We start from the raw sequence: 18,422 nt of genomic DNA on the forward strand, positions 1-18,422 counted from the left end.
CACAGGTGAATGGTGACTGCAAGAATCTGCACTTCCAGGCTCCAGGCAACAGTCTTCTGCCAGGGCTGGGACTCATCTTCTGCCTGGGCTGGGACACCGTGGCCGGCTGCTCCTTTGACCCATGTGGGACCTACACCCTGGGATCCATGCGACACTGACACTACCAGCAGCAATAGGGGCAGGGCTAGGTGCTAACTACACTGGAGGGTCTCTGGGTGCTCAGAGTTGAGGCAAGCACCAAGCTGCCTGAGGACATATTGGCTTGGGCCTGTGGCTGCTTGGTGGGCTGTCTGGGTGTCCAAATGCTTCTGGCAAGATGCCATCATGACCACCATCCTGTGCCACCCTGCCAATCACTAGCACCCTGGCCCACTTTGTTCACATCCTCCTGGATGCTCTGGGGCCCTTCCAGCTGTGTCATGAGTTGCTGGCACCAGGTCCCTATTTCCAACACTGAGTGATGGAGATGTGTCTGGGTGCTGGACCCTGCCGCATGCTCATCCAGGTTTGCTCATCTGGGGAGCCTGGCTCCACTCCCGACTGGAGTTCAGCTCCTCAGCTCTTGCCTATCCCAGGATGGCAGATCTTCACTGCACCATTTAATCCCTGAGACCTTGTACTTCCCATGATGCCGGCCTCACCCCCTCCCCAGTCATGGTCCAGACTTGACCTCGACCATTGCCCATCCTAAAGTGTCAGCCCTACTCTGATTAAAGCCAGCCCCCAGCTCATATGCTTCCCCAATCTCAGCCCTGATTATGGCCCAGCCCTTCAGCCCTTATCTCTTCAGGGACTCAGAACCTGATCATGGCCCAGCCCCCAAGCCCTCACCCATCACAGAGACCCATCAGTGCCTCTGAACCACAGTCAGCCACCTGGGCTTTACTGATCTGAGGTTCCAGCTTCAGTTCTGTCTAAGCTGAGCTCTCCAGCCCCACCCCTGCAGGGCACCAGATGACAGATCCTAGCGCCCCCTGCATGAAGGGTGGGCCCACGGCAGCCACTTGCCCGCCATCTGGTGCTGCTGCCTACCGATGTTGGTGGCTTGCAAACCCTGCCACATCCCCTAGGAGGCCCCAGGCCTCTGCACAGCCTCAGGCAACTCCATGACAGCGCCTTTGGGAGCACCACATTTGGGCTCCTGGGTGTCTGCATAGTTTTGGGCTGCCTGTGGGGTGTGTGGCCCTTCGAGGTGGTGCTGGAGAGAGACCTGGGACCGTCCGGCCTCTGCCATGTGCTGCTGCTGTGTGTGCATGGCCACTACTTTGGTGTGGACCTCGGTAACCAGGGACAGTCAAGAGAGCCCTTGTCCTGTCATTCACCTCATTTTAGCACCTTCGTGGCTCTGTTCTGGTGGGCAAGATCTCTGTATATGGCTCTCTGATGCCCTCCTTCCCTTCCCCTTGCCAACACCCTAATTTCCACTCTTCTCCTCCCTTCTCCCGTCTGCACTTCTGTATCTCTCTCCTTCCCTTTCCCTTTCCTTCTTTCTTTCTTTTTTTTTTTTTTTTTTTCTTGATGGAGTCTCACTCTGTTGCCCAGACTGGAGTGCAATGGCATGATCTCGGCTCACTGCAACCTCTGCCTACTGGGATCAAGCAGTTCTCCTGCTTCAGCCTCCTGAGTAGCTGGGATTACAGATGTGCACCACCACACCCAGCTAAGTTTTATATTTTTAGTAGAGATGGGGTTTCACCATATTGGCCAGGCTGGTCTCAAACTCCTGACCACAGCTCATCCACTGGCCTCCCAAAGTGCTAGGATTACAGGCATGAGCTGCCGTGCCTGGCCCTCATGGTCCACATTGGACCTTAACCTATCCTAAAGTGCCAGCCCTGCTCTGATTAAAGCCAGTCCCCTGCTGGCCGCACCTCCTGCTCCATGCAGCCCAGTCTCGCTGTGTCTCCCCCACTCCCCTCCTCCCTCGCTTCACCACGCCAGCACGCCCCACCACTCTCTCCTGCCCCAAGTCTTCATCTCCCCGTTCTTTCTCCTCCTCTTAGATCTGGAAGTGACCCCTCTCCCCAACAGCTGCCATTGGCTCCTCCCCAAACCCTTCCCTGCCTGACCCTCCCTCACCACCAACCCTTCCTCTCAGAATAGCCCCTTGTCCTCTTAGTCTCTCCAGACTCCTCCCTGGCTCTAGATCCCTCCCCTGTCCCTAATGCTAATCCCGGTTTCTCCCCCACACCGCCCTGCCCACCCTACTACTTTCTCTCCTCCTCCCTTGGTCTCCACGCCCCTCCCCTGTCTTCCTGCCATGGTGCTGGTCGTACTCCACAATGCCCATCCTGAGTGTTGCCTACAACTCCCTCACCCCGGCTCTCCCCTCCCCCACAGTCCCGTGTCTCTTCATAGCTCACCCCCAAGTTCCTTCTCACATGCATCTGATCCCCCTCCACTCTTCCCGCACCAGTCCTGGCACATAGCCTCCGACCTCTGATTCCCCGTGGCCTCCATGGCAACTGCAAAGGTAAGACAAGCAGCTGGATGACTTGGCAACTGCCGAGGCCCGAGCCCTGCGCCCCGCCACGTCCTTGCCCAGGGTCAGGCTGTCCGGTGGCCACCGAGGACCCTGGCACAGACACAATGTGGTCCAGTGCCTGCAGCCTCTTGCCTAGCCAGGGACCCACTGGCACCCTGTCACACACACCTGTCACCAGACAGCCCTTCTTCCAGGCCTGCATGGCCGAAGTGGACCACATCCCTGGGGATCACAAAGTGCCCCATGCCTGCCTGTGAGCTGATGGCTGGTACCAGTGTGCTGTCCTGGAGGGCCTGGGCCTCTGCCGTGAGTCTCCACCCAAGAGCAGACAGAGCCAGCATGAGGCAGGGCCCGCAAGAGACCTGGGTCTGGTCTGTAGTGACTCCACAGGTATGGGTTGAGGACCTACTAAGTGCTGGGCATAGGCTGGAGATAGAGCACCAACAGGATAGAGTCCTGCACATATCTTTTTTTTTCTTTTCTTTTTTTTTTTGAGATAGTCTTGTTCTGTCGCCCAGGCTGGAGTGCAGTGGCACAATCTCGGCTCACTGCAACCTCCACCTCCTGGGTTCAAGTGATTCTCTAGCCTCAGCCTCCCGAGTAGCTGGGACTACAGGCACTCACCACCACGTCTAGCTAATTTTTGTATTTTTAGTAGAGATGGGGTTTCACCATGGTGGCCAGGCTGGTCTCAAACTCCTGACCTCAGGTGATCTGCCTGCCTCAGCTTCCCAAAGTGCTGGGATTACAGGTGTGAGCCACTGCGCCCAGCTGAGTACTGCACATATTCTTGTGGGGAAGACAGATTTGATTTTCTTTCTTAGCTAACACTTACAGGGCACATAACCTACCTCAGGGGCTATTTGAAGACAGCATTTCTTAAAGTCCCCCAGCAGCATTAGCAACACCCAGAGCTTATTGAAAATGCAAAATCTGGCCAGGTGCAGTGGCTCATGCCTGTAATCCCAACACTTTGGGAATTGCTTGAACGCAAGAGTTCAAGACCAGCCTGGGCAACATGGCAAGACCCTGTCTCTGCAAAAAAATTAAACAATTAGCCAGGTGTGGTGGCGTGTGCCTGTGGTCCCAACCACAGCTCTGGAGGCTGAGTAGGGAGGATCACTGGAGCCCAGGATTTGGAGGCTGCAATGAGTTATTATGGCACTACTGCACTCCAGCCTAGGTGACAAAGTGAGACCCTGTCTCAAAAAAAAAAAAAGGTCAGGCACAGTGGCTCACACTGTGATCCCAGCACTTTGGGAAGCCAAGGCAGGTGGATCACAGGGAGCCAGGAGTTTGAGACCAGCCTGGACAACATGGCAAAACCCTGTCCCTACTAGAAAGATAAAAATTAGCCAGAGGCCGGGGACAGTGGCTCACGCCTGTAATCCCAGCACTTTGGGAGGCAGAGGCGGGCGGATCATGAGGTCAGGAGATCGAGACCACGGTGAAACCCCATCTCTACTAAAAATACAAAAAATTAGCCGGGAGTGGTGGCGGGTGCCTATAGTTCCAGCTACTTGGAAGGCTGAGACAGGAGAATGGCATGAACTCAGAGGTGGAGCTTGCAGTGGGCCGAGATCGCGCCACTGCTGCACTCCAGCCTGGGTGACAGAGCGAGACTCTGCCTCAAAAAAAAAAAAAAAAAGAGGGTGGGGAAGGAAGGCAAAAAAGGCATTCATTACTAGAGATCCCTGGCAGGTTCCCCACAGACCCATGATGCTAGGTGGGACCACATGGCTCCCTGTCAGCAGAGGCTGGGAATAGTAGGCAAGACCCCTCCAAAAAAAGAGCAAGGAAGCCATGTTTGTCATATCCAGGGCACATGAAAGTAGCTAGCACACTGCATGGTATGCAGACACTGCCCAGTCAATGCCGGTTGTTATTATTGCTGCTATAATTAATCCAAGGTGGAGGGTTCCTGGGAGGATGCCGTCTGGGGGTGCTGGTTGAAGAGAGGGTGGGTTCCTGGCTTGCTTGAGCCTCTCAAGCCACCTCTCCAAAGCCAGGCTGTGTTCCTGGCACAGCCACCACAGCCTGTGTGTGAACCCAGGTGTGCAAGAGGTGGTAGGGCTCCCCATTCCCCATGCTGAGGGCTACAAGTGTAAGGATGGAGTCTTCCCGGCTGGGGGTGACTGCATCCCTGTTCCTGCTTCTGCAATGGCCAGTACTTCCCTGCAAGCATTCTCTCTGGTCTTTGTTAAGAGTCTCGCTTGGGTCATCCCACTGATTCCCCGTACTCATCCTTATACGGATCTTATCTCAGAACCCATAGCTGCACCCTCCCTCCATGACCACCTCACCATCCCCACACCATCCCCAACCCCCGTTCCTCCTCAGCCTGGCCAGACCATCCTCATCAAGGTCCCTTCCTCCTCCTGTACCTGCTGGCTAGGAGAGGCTATGACCCATGTCCCTGTCGGCTGCCCTAGAGGGGAGGTATGTGGCATCACAGATGGAGTCCTAGGCTGTCAATTCTGAGGTAACCATGGCTGTGGCTTTGGTGCAATTGTGTGGTCACAGAAGCGGAGTCAAAGATTGGGGCATGAGGCCGGGCATGGTGGCTCACACCTGTAATACCAGCACTTTGGGAGGCCAAGGCAGGTGGATCACTTAAGGTCAGGAGTTCAAGACCAGCCTGGTCAACATGGTGAAACCCTGTCTCTACTAAAAATACAAAAATTGGTCAGATGTGGTGGTGGGTGCCTGTAATCCCAGCTATTCGGGAAGCTGAGACTGGAGAATCACTTGAACTCAGGAGGCAGAGGTTGCAGTGAGCCGAGATCGCGCCATTGCACTCCAGTCTGGGCGAAAGAGTGAGTCTCTCTCTCTCTCACACACACACATACTCATGCGCGTACACACACACACACACACACACACACACAGATTGGGGCGTGACTTCTGGATTCTGAGAAAGAAGGGACTGAGGACCTTGTCTTCATGGGTCCCTGATCCCTCTTCCTCTGACAGTCCCCCGCCTCAACCCCTGCCCTGAGTCCTGTGACCCCACCACTTGTTTTCCCACCATTGTGTCCCAGCCCCAGTCCCCAGAATACTCTTGCTTTGTTGCACATGGCTCTGCATGTCCAGCCACATGTGCCAACCTCATCAGCCCCAGTGTACTGCAGCCACCCTGTACCGCTACTTTCAAAGCCTGACTGGCTGCCTGCTGCAGAAGGGCCGCTGCCCAGCCCTTGGGGCCCTGGTAACCAGGGTGCCCCAGTGCTGACCTGACAAGTGCCAAGATCACTGCAAGGCCTCCACAGGTAGCTGGCACAGCTGCCTGTCAACCCAGTCCCCGTCCAGCCCCATTGTCCTGGAGGAATCACTGGTCTGCACTGCCATGGGAGCTGTCTGTTTCCACACATTTGGAGGAGCTCACTATGAATTCCTCATCTCTTGTGTCCACCGCCTGGCGCGTCTCTGTGGCGCAGCCCATGCCTTCAGCCTGGATCTGCTCCCACTTCTGTGGCCACACAGCTGCCCCAAGGCCTTGACCCTCTCAGCCTGTGGCCCGAGGACATGAGCCCGAAAGACCTCGACCACAGCCAGGTGAGGCTCCAAAGGCCACACTGACCCACTGTTCCTCACTGTCCCATCTACTCCCCAGTCACCCATGATGACTCATCTTTTCCTACTGATGCCCCCTCTAGTAGCTCTGCCCCTGGCCCTTAAAGATGTCCACTCCAATTTCCTAGTGGCCCTGCTCACTAGGCACCACTGGCTACTCAGCCCCTTCCCCTTGACTTGTTTGTTGACCCCTCCCCATGACTCTCCACTTCTCATTATTATTATTATTGAGACAGAGTCTCACTCTGCTGCCCAGGCTGGAGTGCAATGGTGTGATCTCAGCTCACTGCAACCTCCACCTCCCAGGTTCAAGTGATTCTCCTGCCTCAGCCTCCCAAGTAACTGGGACTACAGGCACGTGCCACCATGCCTGGCTAATTTTTGTATTTTTAGTAGAGACGGGGTTTCACCATACAGCCCAGGTTGGTCTCTAACTCCTGACGTCAAGTGATCCACCTGCCTCGGCCTCCCAAAGTGCTGGAATTACAGGGGGCCACCATGCCCGGCATCCACTTGTCATTATTAACCGCCATTGAGATTCCACTTACCCTCCCATTGACTCTCCACTGAGTCCTCAGTAGTCATCCTATTAACTCCCTAATTGAATCCCCTCAACCCACAGGCTCAGCCCTCATCTCTGCATTGACCCTCCCTGTCATTGGACATCCCATTAATTATTTCATTGAGTCATCCATTGCCCTCCCCCAGCTGATCCTACTATGTTTGTTTGTTTGTTTGTTTGTTTGTTGAGACAGAGTCTCTCTGTTGTCCAGGCTGGAGTCCAGTGGCGTGATCCCAGCTCACTGCAGCCTCAACCTTCTGGGCTCAAGCAATCCTCTCACCTCAGCCTCCTGAGTAGTTGGGACTATAAGCACACGCCACCACACCTGGCTAATTTTTAAAATTTTTTGTAGACAGGGGGTCTCGCTATGTTGCCCAGGTTCGTCTTGAATTCCTGGGCTCAAATGATCTTCCTGCCTTGGCCTCCCAAAGTGCTGGGATTAGAGGCATGAGCCACCATACCTGACCAATCCTACTGCTGTTATATTGACTTGCCCATTAATCCCATTTACTGTCCTATTGACCCCACCCGACACCGTCCCGACCTCCCACACTGATGCTTTCCGAGCAGTCTGTTGACCTTCCCAGTGATCCATTGACTGGCCCATTAATGTCCTCATTTACCCCCTGTGGACCTGCCCATCAAGCCCCCACCCCTGCCATCTACTGATTCTCTACTGAGCTTCCTATACTGGATATGACTAACTCCTGCACTGCATTCCCCTGCTTTTCTATTATCCCTCTAATTGAGCCTCTCTTTCACTCATGTTCTCATCCTGTTGAGTTTTCTATAGAGTGTCCCATTCATTCATTGGCACACCTTCTCCTAGAGCACTGTGCAAGTCTCACTAGGCCGTCATTGATCACAGAGGCATCCTTCCCAGTAGGATGTTGCCCATTAACCTTGAACTGCCATCCACAAACCCAGCAGTGTTTGTCAGTCACTGACTACCCTTCTAACTCCACCCCCATTTACTCTCCAGAGGAGCCCCCATTATCGCCCAAAGCCACTAAGCCTTGGTCCTCAGTGATCCACAGAGTTGTCCATCCTTTCCTCCATTGCCCTTTTCTAGATCCTCCCCTTGCCCCCTGCTGCTGGCCCCTCTTCACTGACTCTTATCCATTCTCTTATTGCCCCTCATTGAACTTCCACTGACCTCTCATCAACTCTGGCCATCCAACCACTCTGCCATGGATCCCCCTTTGAATCCTATACTGACCCCCATCGAGCCCCAAGCTTACCTCCCACCAAATCCTCCTATGATCCCTAATGACTCCCCCCATTAACCAGCCACTAAGGTTCTCTTTGACCCCTCTCTGATCCTTTCTGCTGACTCCCCCACTACTCAGTGACCATCTCCTGCTGCTGTTCAACCTGCCTGCATGCCCTCTGTGAAGGTAGACGGAATTTGGGAATCGCTGCCCTTCTCTTATGGCTCCACACCCAACTTTGGGGCTGCCAGCTGTACACGGACACAGACTTTGGCCTCTTGCTATGACTGGGACAGCCTGGCACTTGTGATGCTGCCATGGCCATATGGACCCTAGCTGTGTAGACTCTGGCCCCAGTGACCCTATTACATCCTTGCCCAATGCCCAGAAGGTTGCTAAGTTGCCAGGTTGCAGCCAGGTCTGTGGGCCCCTCTGCCCTGGATTTTGCCAGATGGCCATGCATGCCCTATTCACCAGGAATGGGCAGTGAGTGTGGCTGGCACTGGCGGTAGATCCCTTGGAGCCCGGCTATGCAGCACTGTGACCAGGCCCATTCCTCAGCAAGTGCCTGGCCCACTGTGTGCCACCATCACAGCGCCCACTGAACCATATACTGGGCCCTGGCTGCCTATACTGTGGCTTGCAGGGCTCTGGGCATCTGCCTTCTGTCGTGAGTGTGCTTTCAAGGGAGGGGTAAGCTCTGAAGAGCCCTGACTTGGGCCACCAGGGGACGGTCGTGTCAGGACCAACAGAGTTCAGGCCTGGGCAGTGGGGCCAGGCGAGCAAGGGTGGGTACTGGAGAACAGCTAGGACCAGATTAGATGCGGCAAGACAGGCAAGTGTATGACTTGATTTGATTGGTCCGGTTTGATTAACAAGGTCTTTTTAAAATTTTTAACAATTTTTGTAGAGACAGGGGTCTCACTATGTTGCCCAAGCTTGTCTCGAACCCTTGGGCGCAAGCTGCTCTCCCTCCTCAGCCTCTTAAAGTGCTGAGATTACAGGCCTGAGCCACAGCGCCCGGCCTGATTAACAAGGTCTTTCTGTCTTTTATGCCTCTTTTTTCAGTGTCTCTATGTCTCCTCCGTGCCGCTGGCTCTCTGCATGTCTCTCTTTCTGGACCTCCCTCTGCCCCTCCCCTTCCCCGTTCCCCCGTTCCCCTTCTCTCGGTTCCTCGTTGTTTCTTCCCCGGGCACCCCCCGTGCTGCTCTCAGCGGGCATCCTCCATCTCCGCCTCCCCCATCCGACCCTGGCTATGTCTCCCCTGCCTCTCTCTGTCTCTGTCCCTGACCCTCCCACCCCCGCGGCCCGCCCCAGCTTTGCGGTGCCTGCTGCGTTCGCGCTGAGCTGCGCGCTACCTGGCCACATGCGCGGGTGACAGCCCTGCCGGGAGCGCTGAGTATGTGGCCAGGGCTTCCCGCTGAGCGGCGCCTCTGAGTGCCCGCAGCCGAATGCGGCTGCTTCCTTGCAGGCGGACACCAACCGCTGGGCACCGTCTGGTACCCTGCCCCTGCGCCGCCCCCACCTCCGCTCCAGTGCTCTCCCTGGACTTGCTGGCCCGCACCATTGCCGGGCTCAAAAAAAAAATTAAAAATTAGGGGGCGTGGTGGTGCGCGCCTGTCTTCCCAGCTGCTCAAGAGACTGAGGTAGGAAGATCCTTAAGGAGGTCGAGGCTGCAGTGAGCCATGGTGGCGCCACTGCACTCCAGCCTAGGCAACAGCCAGACCTCGTCTCTAAAAAAAATTAAATAAAATTGAAAAGTGTATGTCTTTAAACGATAAGGGTGTTTAGGCCAGGCACGGTGGCTCATGCCAGTGATCCCAACACTTTGGGAGGCCGAGGCCGGCGGATCACTTGAGGTCAGGAGTTCGAGGACAGCCTGGGCCAACATGGTGAAACCCCGTCTCTATTAAAAATACAAAAATTAGCCGGGAGTGGTGGTGCATGCCTGTAGTACCAGCTATTCAGGAGGCTGAGGCAGGAGAATTGCTTGAGCCCAGGAGGTGGAGGTTGCAGTGAGCCGAGATCATGCCACTGCACTCCAGCCTGGGCAACAGAGCAAGAGTTTGTCTTAAAAAAATAAGAAAAAAGAAAGAAAAGACAAAAAAAAGATAAGGGTGTTTAGCAGAGTTAGCTAGATGGTGGGGATGGAGTATAGGAAGGACAGGCATGGCTGAGTAGAGACAAGATAAGGGGTTATGGCCTGGTGCGGTGGCCCACGCCTGTAATCCCAGCACTTTGGGAGGCCGAGGCAGGTGGATCATGAGGTCAGGTGTTCAAGACCATACTGGCCAAGATGGTGAAACCCCGTCTCTACTAAAAATACAAAAATTAGCCAGGCATGGTGGCGCGTGCCTGTAACCCCAGCTACTTGGGAGGCTGAGGCAGAGAACTGCTTGAACCTACGAGGCAGAGGTTGCAGTGAGCCAAGATTGCACCTCTGCACTCCAGCCTGGGCGACAGAGCGAGACTCTGTCTCAAAAAAAAAAAAAAAAAAAGATTGATAAGTGATCATTTAAGCAATAGAGAGATGATGGAATTGATACTTTGGTAAGTCATTCCTTTCCTCACCTAGAATGTTGGACACATATTACCAATGTGCTAGTGACTGGCTACGATGTTTTTTGTTTGGTTGGTTTTTGTTTTGTTTTGTTTTTGGAGACAGAATCTTACTCTGTCACCCAAGCTGGAGTGTAGTCATGTGATCACAGCTCACTGCAGCCTCAAATTCCTGGGCTCAAGTGATCCCCCCGCTTCAGCTTCTGGAGTAGCTGTGACTACAGGCGTGCCCCACCATGCCATGCTAATTTTTGTAGAGATGGGGTCTCAGTATGCTGCTCAGGCTGGTCTCAAACTTCTGGGCTCAAGGGATCCTCCTGCCTCAGCCTCCCAAAGTGCTGGGATTACAGATGTGAGGCACCATGCCTGGCCAATCTAGTGTTTTATTTAGTGCTTTTCATGTGCTCAGCACTGTTCTGAGCAATTTTCATGAATCATCTCATCTAATCTTTATTGCAACTGCATCAGCCAGCTAATGCTGCATAACAAACAACCTCAAAATCTTAGTGACTTAACCCCAGGCAGCTTCCTAACTCATGTGTCTATGGGTTGGTTGGCATTGGCCGATCTTATCAGGGGTCATGAAGCACTTACCATATGCCTAGCATAGGTACTCTTAGGTACTCTTTTTTTTTTTTTTTTTTGAGATGGAGTCTTGCTCTGTCACCCAGGCAGTGCAATGGCACCATCTTGGCTCACTGCAACCTCCGCCTCCCAGGTTCAAGCGATTCTTCTGCCTCAGCTTCCCGAGCAGCTGGGACTACAGGCCTGCACCACCACACCTGGCTAATTTTTGAGTTTTTAGTAGAGATGGGGTTTCACCATGTTGGCCAAGATGGTCTCGAACTCCTGGCCTCAAGTGACCCGCCCACCTCAACCTCCCAAAGTGCTGGGATTGCAGGCACGAGCCACTGCACCAGGCCTGAAGTAGGTACTCTTGTCCTTCCATGTTACAAACACAGAAACTGAAGTTCAGAAAGGCTAAGTCCCTTGTCCAAGTCTCACCCTCATTTGTGGCACAATGAGGAGGGACATCTGGGTTTCGGGGAGGCACGGGAGTAGGTTCAGCCTCCTCAGCCCCGGTTCTGACCCCTTACATCCACCTGCAGGTGGATGGTGACCACTGCTGGCTGCCCTAGGCACTGCCAGGGGGCTGGGGTTGGCCGCCTTGGAGGGCCACCATGCCATGGTGCACATGGCCTGTGGGCTGTATCTCATGTACACCTGGGGAAGCTCATGGTGCCTTCTGAATTCTAAGGCCAGCTGGCGGGGCTCCGTGGGTCCTTTGGAGGCAATGTTGGCCTACTTGACCTGCCTCTGAATACCATGTCCTGGTCCAAGGGCCTGATCACTATCCACTGCCCACTGACCCAGCACAACCATGGCTTTCATGTCAGCTGCCCACATGACTTGCCCACATCTTCAAGGCTCCCAAACTGAACCTAGGAGGCAGCCTCCTACAGGTGCCGGATGGCCCCTTTGACCACTGTGTGGCCCACATCAATGAGCCCTTCCTTAGGATATGCCTGCAGGATACGTGTCATCCCAGTGGCCAACACCGTGGTCTCTGTGACACTCTCACAGCCCATACTGCAGCAGCCAGGAGTCTGGGAACCCTGTGATGCCCTGGAAGGGCCCCAAGCATTGCCGTAAGTGCTCTGGCTTGGTCTGGGATGCAGGCAGGGCAGACTATGGGTTGGCTGGAAGAGCCCCCGCCCCTGGTGGGAGTCCAGGAAGAATTCCTGGCATAGGTGGAATTGGTGGAGGAGAATGCACGGGAACAGGATCCAAGGGAAAGGAAACTGCAGCTACAAAGGCGTGGAGGTGGGGAAATACCAATGGGAAGCCAGGTTGACTAGGGGCAGAGGCGATGAGATTGGAAAGAAGAATTTGAGGCCGGGCGCGGTAGTTCCTGCCTGTAATCCCAGCACTTTGGGAGGCTGAGGTGGGTGGATCACCTGAGGTCAGGAGTTCAAAACCAGCCTGGCCAACATAGTGAAACGGTGTCTGTATTAAAAATACAAAAATTAGCCGGGTGTGGTGGCACACACCTGTAGTCCCAGCTACTCGAGAGGCTGAGGGTGGAGAATTGCTTGAACCTGGAGGCGGAGGTTGCAGTGAATGGAGATCACGCCACTGCACTCGAGCCTGGGAGAAAGAGGGAGACTCCATCTCAAAAAAAAAAAAAAAAGAAGAAGAAGAAAGGAAGAAGAAGGAAGAAGAAAGAAGGAAGAAGGAAGAAGAAGGAGGAGGAGGAGTAGGAGAAGGAGGAGGAAGGAGGAAGGAGGAAGAACAAGGAAGAAGAAGAAGAAAAGAAATTTGAGCCTTAGGCATTTATCTTTGCCAACTGCCTGCAGCACAGACCTGCCCACCCCAAGGCCATTACAGCATCTGGGCACAGACCTATGATTGGGGGTGTGTCCTGCCTGCCAACCTCGCTCACTGTTCCTCCCAATGCTATGACAGCTATGAGCGTGGCCTCACCATTGATGGCACAGACTGTGTGTCCCAGGACCATTGCTTCCACAATGAATGCCACCTTCTGGTGAGAGGGATCTCCAGGCCTGGAAGGTGAGGACAAGTCTCCCAAACCTCATCATAAGATGTTCCCTGAATCACCAGTATATCAGTCAGCATTTTCAGTTGTAAATGACAGAAAATGATGCCAGCTGTCTTAAATACAGACGAGAATTTGTCTACTTTTACTTATCTGTAAAGATGAGGCCTTCAGGTCTGGCTGGTTCAAGGACTCAAATGATGTTGCTAAGAACTTAGCCTCCCAAGTAGCTAGGACTACAGTTATGTGCCACCATGCCTGGCCAATTTTTTTTTTTTTTTTTTTTTTAGAGACAAGGTCTTGTTGTGTTGCCAGGCTGGTCCTGAACTCCTAGGCGCAAGCAATCCTTGCACCTCAGCCTCCCAATGTGCTAGGATTACAGGCGTGAGCCAATACGCTCATCCTACAGTGGCTTAAACTTGATAGAAGCTTAATTATCTCTCACAGGCAGTCCAAGTATAACCAGTTTGCCTCCTCCAACACAGGCTCCATCTGTCATGTGGCTCTGCCTCCCCTGTGGTATTGCCCTCATCTCTTCCTCACCGCAGCTACATTCCTACAAGTTGGAAGGAGAAAAGAGGGGACAAAGAGGCTAGGCCTCCTCCCTTTAAGGACAAAACCCAGAAATCGCACACATCACATCCATTCACTTCCCTGTGGCCAAACTTTATGGAAGGGCCCCATCTGGCTGCAAAGGGGGCTGGAAGATGTATCTTTAGCTAAGTGGCCATGTGTGCAGCTAAAGATTCTAATTTGGCCAAGTGCGGTGGCTCATGCCTGTAATTCTGGCACTCTGGGAAGCCGAGGTGGGAGGATCACTTGAGCCTAGGAATTTGAGAACATCCTGGGCAACGTGGTGAAACCCTGTTTTTATAAGAAATACAAAAATTAGCCAGACATGGTGGTGAGTGCCTATAGTCCTAGGCGACTGAGGTGGGAAGATCGCTTGATCCTGGGAATTTGAGGCTGTAGTGAGTCACAAGCATGCCCCTGCACTCCAGCCTGAGCAACAGAGCAAGACCCTATCTCAAAAAAAAAAAAAAAAAAAGATAAAGAAAAAAGGCCAGGCACGGTGGCTCACACCTGTAATCCCAGCACTTTGGGAGGCCAAAGCGGGCAGATCACCTGAGGTCAGAAGTTCTAGACTAGCCTGGCCAATATGGCGAAACCTCGTCTCTACTAAAAATATAAAAATTAGCCGGATGTGGTGGCGCACCCCTGTAGTCCCAGCTACTCAGAAGGCTGAGGCAGGAGAATCGCTTGAACCTGGGAGACAGAGGTTGCAGTGGATGGAGATCGCGCCACTGCACTCCAGCCTGGGTGACAGAGCGAGACTCTATATCAAAAAAAAAAAAAAATGCTAATTCTAGGAAAGAAATGGAGAATGGGTATCTGAAACTGCCACAGCCTCATTTTCAAACCACCCCTCTGTCTGCGGGCAGAGTGATCTCCCACCACTCCAGGTTGATGATGTACAGTCTAGCAGTCCCAGTGGGGAGACAGCACTTCTTTCTTCACAGTTTCAACAGAAGTCCTGAGTCTGATGCTCATTGTCCCAGTGGAGGTCATTTGCCCATCCCTAAACAATTACAGGGGTCAGGGGATGGGATATTCTGATTTGTCTCTAAGTAGCCAGGCCTGGGCATGTAACAGAGCTGGAGCCAGAGCCAGAGGGCAGGGATATTACTTAGGAAACCCCCTAGAATGAGAGTGGGCCAGTTCCCCAAAGACAAACTGAGAGACTGTAATCAGAAAACCATTGACAGGCCCTGGGCAGGAAGCAATAGTATTCCCTTTGAGGTTTTGCAGCTCCTTGAGTCCACTGGAAGGTAAAGAAAGTCCCCCAGGCTGATTGACATAGTTGTCTTGGAGACTAAGGGTCACTTGACAGGAAAAAGATAGATGTTTAAATTCCAGAGTACAAGCCGGCATGGTGGCTCATCCCTATTATCCCAGCTGCTTGGGAGGATGAGGCCGGAGTTCAAGACCAATCTGGGCAACATAGCAAGACCCTGTCTCTAAAAACAAAACAAAAAATAAATACTTAAAATTCCAGAGTGAAGCCTGGGCAACATAGCAAGACTCTGTCTCTACAAAAAACAATAAAAGAAGAACTAGCCGGGTGTGGTGGGATGTTCATGTAATGCTAACTACTGGACATGTTGAGGCGAGAGGATTGCTTGATCCCAGGAGATCAAGGCTATAGTTTCACCAATATGGTGAAACCCCGCCTCTACTAAAAATACAAAAATTAGCCCAGTGTGCTGGTACACATCTGTAATTCCAGCTACTGGGGAGGCTGAGGTACAGATAATCACTTGAACCTTGAGGCAGAAGTTTCACCATGTCGATCAGGCTGGTGTCGAACTCCCGACCTCAGGTGGTCCGCCCACCTCGGCCTCCGAAAGTGCTGGAATTACAGGTGTGAGCCACCGCGCTCGTTCTAGGACATGTATTTTTGATAGATACATACACCTGCCAGGCGGGATTCACAGTGGTTTGTGATTCTCCCCTGACTCCGAGACTCCAAGCCCAATCCCCGCCCCTGACCAGCTTCTCCTCTCTGAAGGGGAATGGACCCCCAGCTGGTTGCCCGCCCAAGTGTGCGGAGCCGCGGTTGCGCGCTGGGTGGAGGGGTCTGGGGTTGTCACCGAGCGGTCCCCCAAGCTCCGGTGCTGGTGGGGACGGAGGATGCCGTGTCCTTGTGGGCTTCCCTAGCGCTACGAGGACGCCTCCAGGCGGCCCGCGGGGACAACAACGGCATTGCGGCCTACGACCTGAAGCTCCTGGGAGGACAATGGAGTTCCAGTATAGACTGTTCAGGGCGTCCCGGACTCCGGGCTTTAATAGTCGGTAAGGACCCAAACACCGCTGCCCAGTGCCCCGACTCCCACCGCAGAGGGCGCGACCAACCCAGCTCCTAGAGCTACACACTGCCTCTGGGGGCTTGGCGCCCACACCTTCTTTGCTTGTCTTCCCCTAGCACGGAGAAACCTGTCCAACCGGCCGAGAGCCATTTCCCTACGGGGTCTCGTCCCTCTGCACATGCCCAGGGCTGGGACCCCAGACACAGACCTGCCCCGGACGAGAGAACGCACGGAGCTTCCCAAGATGGTTTGCATCAGTAACTGAAGGCAAAAGCACGCTTGTGCCCGGAGTCTCTCCCAGTGCCCCGTGCCCTTGGGACCCAAAGTCCGAACCCGTAAGCCGGGCGCGGTGGCTCACGCCTGGAATCCCAACACTTTCGGAAACTGAGAATCGTTTGAGCCCAGGAGTTCGAGGCCATTCTGGGCAACATAGGGAGACCCATCTCTCCAAATAATAATAATAATAATAAATAAATAAAGAGCGGGCGCGGTTGCCCGCGTCTGTGGTTCCAGCTACTCGGGGAGTTGAGGTGGGAGGATCGCTTGGGCCCAGGAGTTCGAGGCTGCAGTGAGCCAAGATCGCGCCACTGCACTCCAGCCTGGGCGACAGAGCGACACCCCGTCACGAAAAAACAAAAACAAAAACAAACAAAAACCCTAGCTTCCTCTTCTCCCAGGATGCAGGAGTTAGGTGAGGACCCTCTGTTCCCTCCCACCCAAGACCTAGGAGTCCGAACACATAACGCCCTCCTCCTATGAGACGCAGATGCCAGAATCCCCAGAACTGCTGTCCCCTCAAGAACACACGTTCCCTACGGGGGAGGCGGTGACCAGCGACTCCGCCCACTTCTCCCAGCCGGCTGTGACGTAACTGCAACGACAGCCAATCAGACGCGGCAGCGCCGGATGGCGGGAGGTGGGAGTTGGAGGCCAAGGGAAGCGCTGGGCGGAAGTGGCTGTGGCTTTGCCCTTTGGCCTTTGCTGGCTGTGTGGCGGCTCCGCCGTTCGCAGGGCGTTCGCTGAGCGTCTCTGCTTAGCCGCGGTCATGAGCCGGCACAGCCGGCTGCAGAGGCAGGTTCTGAGCCTGTACCGCGATCTGCTGCGCGCCGGGCGCGGGAAGCCGGGCGCCGAGGCGCGAGTGCGGGCAGAGTTCCGGCAGCATGCGGGCCTGCCGCGCTCCGACGTGCTGCGCATCGAGTACCTGTACCGCCGCGGGCGGCGCCAGCTGCAGCTGCTACGCTCGGGCCACGCCACCTCCCTGGGCGCCTTCGTACGCCCGCGGGCCCCGACCGAGGAGCCTGGCGGCGTGGGTTCCCAGCCTGACGACGGCGACGGTCCAAGGAACCCCCACGACAGCACGGGGGCACCGGAGACCCGGCCTGACGGACGTTGACAAGCGAAGAGCCGAACTCGCACCATGGCGTGGTGGAGCCAGGAGGCTCGCCTGACTGCGTGGGGGGACTGGGGAACCCGCCTAAGGTGAGAGGTCTTGAGAGACTAGCTCGACGAATTGGGGATGTCAGAGACTCCCCCTTGGCGACGCAGGGGGCCTAGAGAGCCCCCTGATGGACGGCAAGAGAGGTCCACCTTTTCCAATGCTTGGAGACAGGTCGGCGCTCCTCCCCCATGAGGGCTTGGGGCGGCCTGGGACGCTGGCGGGCTGGACGGTGTCAAGTCAAGAACTACTTGCCCGAAGGTACGGGGAGCCAGGACGCCCCCCGGTGGACAGGGAGAGCCTGAGACACCCTTCTCTTGACCCCTGAGAACATACCCACTTCTGGCTCCTCAAGGAGTCTCCCCTCTCCTGTATTTAACTCTGAGAAGTGCAGACTTTTTGCTGAGAACGTTTTGGGAAGGTGCCCTGATGAGTGGTGAGAAGCCCGGAATCCCCTTTTGGAAAACTTTCCCCCATTAATTGTGACAAACCAGGACCTTGAGGAAGGGGCTAGGGGCCTATCACCCTGGTTGATCAACTGAAGACCCCTAAAGGCCCCTACTTGATGGTTTTGAGGGGCAACATTGACTCATTTGCCCCTTCCCTCTCAGAATGTTGGACAAAGGGAATAAAATTGGGGATATGCCTACTTCCCTGTTGGTGGTCTTAAAGCTTTTATATATTTGAGGATTTTTGAAACACCCCGGCCCTCCCCACCACACACACACGCACATGGACACCCGGAAGGGACCATCCCGGAGCTGATAGGTGTGGGGATCTGACTCCTTCCGGAGCCCTGTAGACTGGCACATTGATTGAAGCGGCATAGTTTTCTCTCCTGGGCAGATCTGTGGAGGGGGCTTATCCTGGCTTAACCCCCAAAGATACCCCAGTTGGCTCCCTAATGGAGGGCAAGTGATTTAACATTTTTGTGTGGTAGAGGAAATGGTGGAGCTGAGAACTGGCTCAGAGCCCCTGAGGCAGTAGTGAGGGTCTCAGACTTGGAAATTTCTCAAACCTGGCTGAAGGGTCCAGCCTCAGATACAATGAACGACAAGGCCCTGGGGCAGGAGAGGGGAGATGAACCCCATAGATCACAGTTATACTCCCTCCTGTGTCCCCATATGGGCCTGCCCTAGACATTCTGGAGGGATGCATTTTGCATCGTTGAGC

The 18,422-nt window shown here is 54.4% G+C and overlaps 1 protein-coding gene across 1 annotated transcript; it reads left to right on the forward strand.

Moving 5' to 3' along the window:
* The first annotated feature begins 16,717 nt into the window (after positions 1–16,717).
* On the forward strand, positions 16,718–17,898 carry SDHAF1 (succinate dehydrogenase complex assembly factor 1). Its single transcript, XM_055239748.2, has one exon. It carries the CDS (start codon positions 16,860–16,862, stop codon positions 17,205–17,207), a length of 348 nt encoding a protein of 115 aa, XP_055095723.1. The 5' UTR covers positions 16,718–16,859; the 3' UTR covers positions 17,208–17,898.
* The last annotated feature ends 524 nt before the right edge of the window (positions 17,899–18,422 follow it).

The sequence above is a fragment of the Symphalangus syndactylus genome, chromosome 13, assembly GCF_028878055.3.
Source record: "Symphalangus syndactylus isolate Jambi chromosome 13, NHGRI_mSymSyn1-v2.1_pri, whole genome shotgun sequence".
Classification (NCBI taxonomy): Eukaryota; Metazoa; Chordata; class Mammalia; order Primates; family Hylobatidae; genus Symphalangus; species Symphalangus syndactylus.